This window comes from Zalophus californianus, chromosome 1 (genome assembly GCF_009762305.2).
Source record: "Zalophus californianus isolate mZalCal1 chromosome 1, mZalCal1.pri.v2, whole genome shotgun sequence".
Taxonomy (NCBI): domain Eukaryota; kingdom Metazoa; phylum Chordata; class Mammalia; order Carnivora; family Otariidae; genus Zalophus; species Zalophus californianus.
Window position 1 is genome coordinate 200534018 of NC_045595.1, and position 12194 is coordinate 200546211.

General features: G+C 37.0%; 1 protein-coding gene across 4 annotated transcripts in view; it reads right to left on the bottom strand.

The window, feature by feature from the left end:
* Positions 1 to 6103: 6103 nt before the first annotated feature.
* The window catches only part of GRIK1 (glutamate ionotropic receptor kainate type subunit 1), a 364278-nt gene continuing 358187 nt past the window's right edge, over positions 6104 to 12194 (bottom strand). For 2 of the 4 annotated variants that reach the window (XM_027584983.2, XM_027584982.2), the window contains 2 exons: positions 6946 to 7032; positions 6104 to 6536 (listed from right to left, as the gene is read on the bottom strand). In XM_027584983.2, coding sequence (XP_027440784.1) covers positions 6381 to 6536; positions 6946 to 7032 — 243 coding nt within the window. In that variant the 3' untranslated portion in view covers positions 6104 to 6380. The remainder of the gene's footprint in view (positions 6537 to 6945; positions 7033 to 12194) is intronic. The other 2 variants (XM_027584979.2, XM_027584978.2) reach the window with 1 other exon arrangement.

Below are 12194 nucleotides of genomic sequence, written 5' to 3' on the forward strand. Positions count from 1 at the left end.
AGCTATTCACAAGTCGTAGATGTTGGTTGGTTCTGGTTCGTCGAAATTAACCTGGTGTATGGCTTCTCTAGTAGCATCATTTTCTGGAGGAAGTCAGAAGGAAATCATCCAAGAAATCTATGATGAGATCATTAAACATTTCACTGAAAGATACCATTGCAATTAATTTCATTTGCAATATGCATGCTTATGAATCATTATATTTGTTGGGATGTTGTGAAAAGGTCAAAACTAATTATATATTTGTTATGATGAGCTTAAAATTCTAGCTGTCATTTGTTATCTTGTCTCCCTTGAGACAATGTAGACTCAATTCCATCCCTACGTTGGAGTTTGAATGTCATTTTTTAAAGCTTTAATGAAAATGTTTCTTTCATCACTGTAATTTGGTTTATTATGCTTAATGCCACCAAATTACTTTTAAATCTTGGCATGGCTTTATTAAAAATGGTCTCATTTTAATTTGCTGCTCTAGGTACAGAATTTGTCATGAAGACAAGGAAAAGCAGCCTGCCTCTTCAGAGATATCCTGGAAGTAGCTTAATGACAGATCTACAGGTACTGAAGACATTATCAACGCATTTAAAATTCTCTGTGATGTTGGTTACTTGAAAATCTTTATCTTGTGTGTGGGGTGTTTCCTGAAATTGTTATATTTCTTGGTCTCTTACTGAAAAATTTACCAGCATATGTTCCTTGTGGGTAGATGGGAATGTAAATCCCAGAAAACTCAATGGAATTCATAGTTGCAGTCCCTAAAAATCAAGTGAGCCAACAAAATTTCACCTTTGAAATCTGACTTATTTAATTCTAATATTCTCAAAGGCGAGGACTATATCATCTTTAAAATTTGTGGCAGGTGTCTACATGGCATATCGTCAAAAGGTTGTCATTCATTATTCATCAAGTCTTTATTACCCACTAAATATAAGAGGGTAAACAACTTCTATAGAGTGATTGATATTTAAAAGATATAGTTTGATTCACCTTCTAGAAGCTTATAATCAACTGGGAGTTTATGATCTAATGGTCTCCTATGAGGTTGCTGGAACATGATGCAGCTTTAGATGTTTATAGGAACTAACACATTATGCCATTTCATATGTTTTAATTATGATCTGAATGACTTGCCTTAGGAACAAGAAACGTTCAAAGAGTTATTTCAAATCAGTAATACAACTAGTCTGCACATTTGGTGGAGAGTTCATTTTATTAACTATTAAGGGTTAGAAATGGCATTTTACTATTTAAGTACCTTGGCAAGGCATTGGTATCCTTCGATATTGTTTCTTGGAAACATTAATAGCTATCTCTCTATTTATTCTATTAAATGATAATGGGAGATGACTAATTGCCCTATGATACTCCTTTAAAAGTTGGGTCAAGAATTTGGTTTAATACAAAACAAATATTTGTTTTAATATAAATAAAACAAAAAATTAAATACATAAGTCCATTTAGTGCTGTGATTAAGAGACTCTGGACTCTGATAGATTGAAATTAGAATCTTGGTTCTTCAACCTACAGGCAGTCTGCCTTTGGGGAGCTACTTACTCTTTTTTCTTGCAATTTCCTTTTCTGAAATAGAAACAATAATACAGAGTGCCAACTTCATAAGGCTGCTGAGGGGACCACTGTAAGATCAGGTATGTTTTGGGGGAAGCCTGAGTTTGCTCAATAGTACTCAGAGTTAGGAGGGAATGGAGTGTGGTTGTGATGATGTGGTTGGGGTTATGTTGCGTCGTTTGCCACTTTATAGTTAAGTGACCTTGGGCAAGCTGTTTAAGCCCTCTAAACCTCAGTTTTTAACTCTGTAACAAATAATGTTTACTTTCAGGTTGCTATCACTATTATATGAGCAAGTGTTGTGAAGTACATATAATGCAACTGGCTTCAGCACATCCTCTTTAAATGATAGCTGCTATTACAATGATTAACATCTGATAGCATGATTTTGATACATACTAGGAGCATAATCCATATCAAACTAAGACAGTGAGATGTATCTATCTATCTATCTATATCTATCTATCATCATCAATCATCTATCTAATCATCTATCATCTATCTTTTATTTATACATATATCTATCTATACCTATATATGTATAATCTTTCTCAAAATGTCCAAATGAAATATCAAAGTCAATCAGACTCCTTCCAGATTATCCTGGATAACTTAGATGGTGGATAGTGGTCCCTTGCCTTCCATTTGGATGAAGCTTCTCTTTTGCCATCAGTAGAAATTTCAACTTTGTTAGTAGAGCTCTGTGGCTGCCAAGAAGATGAAGTCTAAGGACCAACGAGCAAAATATCCTATGACTTATTGTCCACACTGGGGTGCTTTTGTGAGGGTTAGGGGGCTACTTAACCTATAAGACTTCATGATTTCAGGCTTCATGCAGAATTGTTCAAGGCAAACTAGGACATCTGGACATTCTATGAATGAAGAAAAGGGGATGGGAAATCATGGGGAAAAGGAAGGAAAAAGCATATGAATTAAATATGCAAGCCAGACAATACAGACCCACAAATCCTTTTTGGAGTCTCAGTTAGCTGACTAGGCTGTGTAAAAATGAAGTAACTTCTTCAACTGGTTATCTTGTGGGCAAAGCTTGAAAGCAACCTCTCTGGTACACTTGTGACATAGTATGAGGATGCTCATCTGCAAACCCAGCCCACACACTTCTGGATTTCTAAGTGTCAACTTGTCAGTATGGTTTAACGTTGGTCATTTCTTTCCCAAGCCTTATGGGACTCTGAGTTACTACTTGTAAATATAGCATATATGTCTCCTACTCTGGTGGATTTACTGTTCCTATTTTGTCCTGCTTTTTTCCTCCACATGGCCATTTTTTAAGAAATGTAACTGGAAAAAATTTCCCCTTGTATACAGGACTAGACATGAACAAAACTGAGAACTGATTTTGCCTTTCAAGTCCTAGCCTCATTTTTTATTACCTCCTCCTCACCCTAACCGGCTTCTTCTCCAAGCACTCCATTGCATTAGGTGGAATGGCTTGTTTGTCCTAGCTCTGTACACTCGTAACACTCCTCTGGACATCCTTGATCAGTGAATACCTGTTCCCTTCTCCTTGCTCCAAGCTGAAGGATTCAACTAATAAATGCCTCGAGCAAGTAGAATGTACCTTGAGTCTCTTTCAGACAATGCTTCACTTTGTCACCAAACACATCGCCCCCTCTGACATTGGAGAGAATCTGGTGGACCATATCTTTTGGGACTGGTAGACTTTATGTTTCTTTAAAAAAAAAAATCACACTGCATGGATAGCTCCTAGAAATACCTTTCCCAGAACAGTCACTCTTACATTATTCTTCCTTTGAAATGACAATCCCAGGATCTTCTTGATTTAGAGAGGGGAGAAAACTATAAGATACCCTTAACTATAGGGAACAAACTGAGGGTTCATGGAGGAGAGGAGGGTGGTGGGATGGGCTAAATGGGTGATGGGTATTAAGGAGGGCACTTGTTGGGATGAGCCCTGGGTGTTATATGTAAGTGATGAATCACTAAATTCGACACCTGAAACCAATTTTACTATATATGTTAACTAATTAGAATTAAAATAAAAACTTGACATAAAAAAAGAACATGTTTAGTCTTTTGGATCAGGCAAAGGGTTAAATTAAAGGAGGAACTGCTGAGACAGAGAACAAGAAGTTTGAGCTATTTGATCTTTGTCTAGTTTCTTTGACCTACTTTCTCCTCATTTCTCTCTCTCCAGCTTCTTCTAGGCTAAAAATTGAAAATTCTGAACTCCTAGATGTGTCAACAACCCCATGAGGTCAATGCAAGCGAGGGGATCATCTCTTCCCTTTTCTCTGTACTAAAGACAAGAAAGGCCCAGACTGGAAACTTGAAAAGGAAAATAAATCTTAGCCATGAACATTGTCTTTCAATCAACACTGACCTCCCTCTCTCTAGCTGAATATTTCACCTGGGTAATCTTTTTTCTGTTAGCATCAAGAAGTTGCTGAAGGAAAAAATGTAAGATCCAGTTTTTAATTAACTTTGCCATTGATTTCCACATAACTGTGTATGAATCACTGTTCTTTGGTGAAAAGGATGAAAATCTCCAAGATTAATGGTTGTTCTCAGGGATTTTTCTGGACCAAGTTCCAGATATTCCACAGTTTCTCCTTTTTCTCTCCTCTGAGCTCACTCTCTTACTCTGTTCTTTGCCCTAACACATAGAGACACACAGAAACATATGTACATGCATTCACACCAAACGTGCTTTCAGAATGAAAATATTGGGGTGGAGGAAGGAAGAAGATCATGCACATTCAGTAGTTGCCATAAAAGTCCTATTCTGCAATTTTGCCTAGTTCAATATATTTTTTAACCAATTTACTCATGGCAAGTATTATATGCCTTGAATGAAAATGCAGTTATGGCTAAGTGAAAATGAAAGTGGTTAGTGGGCCTTAAAGTACCCGTAAAGCAGATTGACACACAATATATTTTAGATATTAGAAGCTGAAATACTTCTTTTCCCACAAATTACTGTAGCAGTCTGTGAAAAGATACAGTAATATTTTCTGAAATGAGAGAAAAGTATCATACTGTCACATTAGAAAATGGAGAATAGAATGCCTTTGGTGTAATTTTTAGTGAACTGAGTAAATTACATATTTCCCCTCTAATATATTATCATTCTAGTCCATCTTCAGCTGTTGGATTCACCATATATCTGTTTGTTTTTCTGTCTGTTTCTAACTGTAAGCGTATAGTTTTCAGTGTAAACATCTTCGTGGTTTTTATGTAAGCATCTTAATGCATTTTTGAATACAATACATTGTCTTCTTATTCCAATTGATCCCAAATCTGAGCATTGATCATAATCACAGAAAAATATCTGTCCAATATAGGTTATTGCTCTTTTAAAGGTGACTTTTTTCTTTTGATGTCTGGAAACATTTTTGTACTTAAACTCTACAGGGACTAGACTAAAAGATTCTTTTAGTGATTGAATCATCCTACAGAAACTAATGGGACTTAATCATATGAAATATTGACCCAGTGCCTGCTCCTTTCCCTTGGTTCCCAATATAATGAATGATACCTCAACTCTCCAGTGACGCTTCCCTCTCCCCCTACCTCAGTCCTGGGCTTTTTCCTCAACCCCGTTCTTCCCTCCCTCATGACCACCGTCTGAATCTATGAATCTCTCACATGAGTTGTGCTTCTAAGTTACCTCAGTCATCCAGTGGTCTGTCTGCTGTTGCTCTGGCCTGGCTGCCATGTCCTTTCCCTGGGTTCCTGAAAGAGCCTTCAGGTGACTTAGTCTCCTTGCCTTCAATCTTTTCTTGACTTTCAGCCAGAGTGATTGTCACCTGTCAGACGCATTGCATCCTCTTGCATTTTGCCACACACCCAGCTCCTTTCCCTCCACCATTCTGGGCCTATTTGCTCTTCTCTCAGGGCCTTCAGATATGCTGCTTCCTCAGCCTGGAATGCTTGCTTCTCCATCTTATGTGCCTCCCTTCACTTAATTAACTTGTCATCTTAGTTGAGCTATACCTTCCTTCAGGAAGACTTCTATGGCTGAATACTTCTCCAGCATGTTCCTTCAGCTTCTGACTTCCATAGAGGAAATGCTAATCCCACTTTGAGTAACAGAACATTTTTCTTTTTTGTTTAACTATAAACTGTGTGAGGGCAGGGACCACATCTGCCTTCCTCACCACAGTATGCCCAGAACCTAGAATGGTACCCAGAATGTGGCAGACACTTTTATTTTTGGGATGAATATCCCCTTTTTTAGAATCCTTTTTCTTATGCTCACCGATGTTCCAAGTGCCATTTTAAAGTATTTATGAAGTTAGGTTTTAAAGCACAAAGATGAATAGTTTTACTTTACTATAATAGCTAGGTATTTGGTATGAACTAAAAGTATTTTTTTTAACTTAGCCAGAAATAATTCTCTCTGTCTTAACAGGTAAGAAGAATCATCAAAATAGCAAACTGACAACAGATAACACTTGGCAACCAAACACTGTGAATGGGAGCCAAGTAAAGGGGAACAAACCAACAAATCAGAACTTGTTCTGAAAAAAAAAAAACAACCCTGTTGTTTTATTATTATTTAGAAAGCACACACAGCAATTTATCGAGAAGAGAGAAAAGGCAAAATAAGTGAGCATACAAATTCACTTCAAAAGAACCAGTGCCGCTTCCACGTACGATCTATGTGAGTTTTTAAAATTTCGTATTTCTTATATCTAGATACATAACCAGACTTATGTATCTAGATACATGGAAACATGTCACACACTTGTCAGGAATCCTTTCTCCTAAAACCTGTAGCGAGCATATCGTTTCTCTTTCTGAAAGCTGCCTGCAGATGTGTTCTTGGATTATGCCACAGTCTCTTTCCTCTGAGTTCGTCTCTGATGACAAGTAAGGATACTCGTGAAGGGAGATTTCCCCTTAGTTCTTGACTTTTTCTTTAGCTTTTTCTGATTTTTGAGTGAGATTCCCAGTTCTTCCATGATGGCATTGAAAGAGAGACACTGGAGAACATGAAATAGTAGAGCATCAGTGTAACCAAACTAGCTCCCTCCTCCACTGATCTGTCTCTCACCTGGGTTTTTATGAATACGAGATATTGGTCTGAGGCAACTCTGCCAGAGAGTAAGTCCCTGGCCAGCTCCCACACCTCCTCCTCCACCCACTGGCCATCCACCTTTTCTATTTGGGGAAACTGGAGGCACCAAGCTAGCTGGGCAGACTTTGGGGTTTCATTCACAGATGCAGTAGTATAAAATGACCCAGTTAGGCTCTCAAAATGGACAACTTACCTTTGCTGAGACACCAAAATAGAGTTAAGTTAAGTCATTTCCCCCATTGAGATGATCCAAACATTGATAGGTTTATCAAGGCATACGGACACTTCAGTAATGCTATAGAAAATGAACAAACCTTCTCTACACCAAGGCTTTGTTTTTTTCTCCCATGAAACCTTACTTTGTTCCTAAAATAAAATCTAATTCTTGATGACTTTCCTTTCTGATAAAAAAAAAGAAAAAAAACAATTTTAAATTGTATATTTTCTCCAAAAAAAACCAGAGATCTGGCAGCAAAAATGATGCAGCTGTGGTTGAAATGAAAATAATATGGTACTGAGCCACACAGTAAAGATGATGGCATAATACAAGGAGAAAATGGAGCAATGACTATGAAATATCACACATATGCAGATGGCATATATATATATGTGCAGATCTATTACAATTACACGGTATGGATTCACATGCATAGTATACAAATGCTATAATATAACATAATTTGCTTGTCATTTCTTCCAGCCAAGATAAGATCTTTGAGTGACAAATTCCTGCTTATAAAGATTTCTATGAAGTAGTATTGTTTCTGATGAGATCACCCTTAAAATATCCTTCAAACCCCAAAGCCTTTGGTAAAGTGTGTGGAAGGGCAAGTGTGTGACTCCTTTGTGATTAACTCACAAAATGGATGTGTTAAAACTCAAACGATGACGTGCCACCAGATGATTTCTCTAGGTTGTGAGGGCCTGATGGGAAGAAATTGGTGTTTCATGTGTGCAAAGTATGAAATGTCTCCTGTGGTCCTTGTATATCAATGGGCAACATGTGTTTTTGAAAATTTACACTCCATTTTTGTTCCATAGGAGACTTGATATAGTTTAAATTAACAGTATTTTTTAAAAAATAATTTATTTATTTATTTATTTGTTTCTTTCTTTATTTATTTGAGAGGGAGGGAAAGTGCACAGGAAGAAGAGCAGAGGGAGAGAGGAAGGGAGATAATCTCCAGCCGACTCCACGCTGAGTGCAGAGCAGGAGGCGGGGCTTGATCTCCCTGAGATCATGACCTGAGCTGAAACCGAGAGTAGGATGCTTAGCTGACTGAGCCACCCAGGCGCACCGAAATCAGCAGCATTTTTAATTTTTCTACTTGATTTGAAAACTAGACAGACAAATTTAGATCCTAGATGTAAATTAACTGGTCTATCAGACACACACCTCTAAAAGAAGTAATAGTTTTTGTATGACTGTTTGTCTCTTTTACACATAAGTGTTTATAGAATTTGAATTTCATTTCCATTTTCTTAGAGTACTGAAAATTTATGTCATGCATGTTAATTTTCTTTCAAATGGTAAGTTGTGGCTTCAGGGAACTGAAAGGGGATCACGCCACACAAAGAAAAACTTCGAAATGTTTTCTATGAATTATACTTACAAAAATTTTACAGTAAGTATGTCACAAATGAAGTTTAATGTTTTTTTTTTGTAGCATTATATGACGTGAAATTTATGTGTTGCTACTAAGATGAACTGAATATTTTATAGTTCTTTTGTGGCAGATGGTGTTGCATTGGGGTTTTGCAACTTTTGCTCAGGTATTTATTTCAGTGGAAGGTGTTCCCCGCTCCCCCCAGGACATTTCTAATTTCAGGAAGTCATTAAAATAGAAGGAAGAGAGGGAGAGAAAGAAGAAGTGCCAAGGATTTTATACCCCATGCTATTACACACAAATCTCACAGCAATCTCATAAGGTAGGAATTATTATGCACATTATGTAGATGGGGAAATTTACTACTGGAGATATGAAGTAATTTGCCCAGGAAATGTCGTTTGTAAGAGGAAAAGCTTACATTTGAACTCAGTCCATCTGACTTCCCAGACTCAATTGCTTTCACTTAAAATCTCCAACAACTTGATTAATTATTTTCAATTAAACCACTATATAGAGCTTTTTGTAGATTCTTTTCCTATAAATATAGGTTAAGAAATTGCAATCTTTGTGTTTTATTTCAACTCTCAAACATTCGATTTTAGACATTTCTCTTTATTTTGCACTAAAACTACCAAAGCGAGTCTCCAAGTGTGGCTCACACAGGAGACACAACCAGGAGGGGATTTGAAACCCCCTCTCTCTCTCTTATTTTGGGTAGAGGGGCAGTCACAGATCTTATCTTGACAATATGTTTCAATTATGTTTCTCTTTTAAAACACAATCTTCCCTCAAATTTTGTATTGCCTTAAAATACAACAAATGTCTATTCTTTTGATTAACCACAAGTATTTATTTCTTGCTGCCAGCATGAAAGTGAATACAAATAAGAGTTTTATGAGTGGTCTGGCTTCTCTGTCTTTGGTCACAAACAAAGATTTCTTTTTGATTCTCACTTTGTCTCCAACTGTCAAAAAGAAAATGGCAAGATATTGGAGCTGACCTTTCTGCTTCCAAGTTTTTGCTGTAGTCATAAAGCAAGATGACCTTTAAGGTCCCTACCAGCCATGAGCTCAAGCAAACCACACACTCTAGTATCCACAGGAAATGGAACTGTGAAGGTCATCTCTCAGCACAGAGTGGCATGGGAGGGTCTCCTATTCATTCATCAATTTGCCTTTTATAATCCCTGAATTAAAGATTATATATATATAAAATAAAGATTGAGCTTCTAAATTAGGATAAAAATTTAAGTAGCTTTCCAAAGCTTCTATTTCTGGGCATGTCTTTCATGAACTCCCTTGTGTTCGTAGGGCCATAGGAAAATTATGTTTAAGCATGGAAGTTTAAATTTTTAAACTAATTTCATTAGAAAGTATCAGACATATGGATGACCACCTAGCTGCCTTGTTCAGGAGGTAGGCAAATTAGGGGTAGGATGGATACCTCAGCAGTATCCTCTAGTGCTTTGCAGACTGGAAATTCCCCTGTAGCATGCATTCTAGGTCCTTCTATTTTTCTCTGGTGGTTTGAGTTCACATTTTCAATGGATCTACATAAAAAACCATGAATTATAGTTGTGAGTTGGCCCAGTATCAGAAAGCTGGAGTTTAAATTTTAGCTACAGTGCCCAATAGCTGGGTTTCTCTTTGAGTCAGTTTCCTTATCTATAAAATGGAAACAATAGTAGAAGCCTTTTCACTGAGTTGTTTTGTGAATGGTTGGGCAGGTACCTGTAAAACAGCACAATTCCAGGCACATGGTGAGTACTCTTTCTTTTAAAACAACATTGTATATATCACTGAAAATATTTTAAGTCTATGGAACTCGATATGTATTTTTTTTTTTTTTTGGGGGGGGATGAAGGGAGGAACAGCGAAAAGATGATGCTCCTTTAATTTTAGCCATTATATGACTTTCTACGCACCGATTCCTTGTTTATACCAGTGTTTTAAAGTAGGTTCTATACATGTTTCATACATCAAATTTTCAATGCTTATTTTACTTGTTTTACCAAGCTCGTAACATGTTTTGGTGTTGATGTAGTAATAGGCTTTATGACAGCTTGTGTTTTGCCTGTGAAGGATAGGTGCTCAAGCATAAGAAGGAAATGAAAATTAACTGCAGTCCCTTGCCATTTAAAAAAATTATCTCTGCTTCTGAACTCATTGACAATGAATCCCTATGATGACAAGTCGGGTAGGAAAATTCACTTATAAATAAATGGGTTTTTGGTAATAAACTTATGTCAGTGCCATTTATGCTGTTCCAGACATCGTCCAAAGAAAAAGTGCTGTGTGTGTATGTATGTGTTGCTCATATGTGCACGTGTGCATGCACCTGTGTGCCTGTGACTTCTCTTGTAGAGGGAAGGAAATTGAAATACAAGGAGTCTACTGGAAACCACAAGTGAAGCTTCAGCCAGCCCTGTAGCTCTTCTGGTTTTACAAGGAAAAGGATTTGCTGGTTTATTTTGCAGAAAGCCATTCCTCTTCTCCACTTCCTCTGTGCCTGTGGTGTGTCCCGAGTGAGCCCCCAATTCTTCTCTTCCCTTGCCTTCTTTTGCTTTCTTTTACCTCCCTCTTTGGCTTGATTTTTAAAAATATTTGCTGGCAGCATGGCACCTCCTTTGGATTAATCCCCAATATCTGATTTCTTGGCACTAGTGTGAACCTGAATATACATTCTTCTTCTTTCCTGACACCTTTATCCTCATATCACAGATATTTCCCTGGAAAGGGTGGGAGGAGCTAATCGAGTTCCTGTTTTGTACCTAAAGTAAACTGCCTCAAAAAAAAAAAAAAATGCAGGGGTGGAGAGTGATTTCTTTTAAGTTATAGGAAAAGCTGTGTGCTAAAATTTGATTTGAGTTTACAATATTGAAAGCAATATTGAAGGCTAGGCTGACTGGGAATGGCTTTCAGACTGGGTGCAAACTCGGCATCAGATTGTGAATATCAGACTGATTTGTCATAGTATATTTAACATTTATGTATTGGGTGCTTTTATTCATATTTGGAAGAACTGCTTGGAATGCATACCTTTTTTACACCTTACATTTTGTATAGGTTTCTCTCATTACTTTATTAGGCCTCTTATTTAAAGACATTTGAAGTGGTCTGTGACATTGTCTAATAAATTTTCACACTACGTGTTGAAGAGAGATATAGATAACATTTGTGTCATCTTATAGATATAAAATCTTTCATTTTATGTAGATCTGCTTTAACTTGAAAGCAAGCTCTAATCTGAAACCTTTTTGTAAAGACCATTTTTAGTAAAATAGACCAAATTTTAGTGAAATATAGAAATCAAGGAACAGATTACTGAGAAATAATGAGATTATCTTTTCTGTTATTTTCCTGGTTTGGTCAAATTACTATCATAGTTCAGTGGAAGCAGTGTCTCAATGATTTTTTTCTTTTTAACAAGAAGGTCTAAGCATTCACATCCTTAACATTTTTAAACTCTGAGGTTCAATGTGAGAACAAACTTAGAATGTTCAAAATGTCAGGAAAATTTTAAGGAATAAGGATGGAAGAATTCTATTCATACATTTGCTACCTTAAGACTTTGGAAAGTCTGGTCACCTCTCTGCATACACTTTTTTTTTTTTTTGCATACATGATTTATGTCTTCACAGGATCATTGATGATCTAAGAGCAGAGATCAGACTCCAGTGATCCCCCACTAATTATGTTAAAGAAGGGGGAGGGGAATTGCTGGAGTAGCCACGTGTACACAGTCTTTGTGTGAAGTTTTTGTATCCCAGAACTCAGGATTTGGCTACCATTTGCTCTTGTTTTATCAGTTTTCTGGGTTCATTCAGAAGCCCTGGGCCATTTCTCATGCAACCATCCTTGGACTTAAAAAAAATGAATTTGAGAGGTTGGGAGTCAGCCATCATCTCAGCTTCCAGAACAGTGGTTATAATTAATTGTGCCTGAAAGCTAATG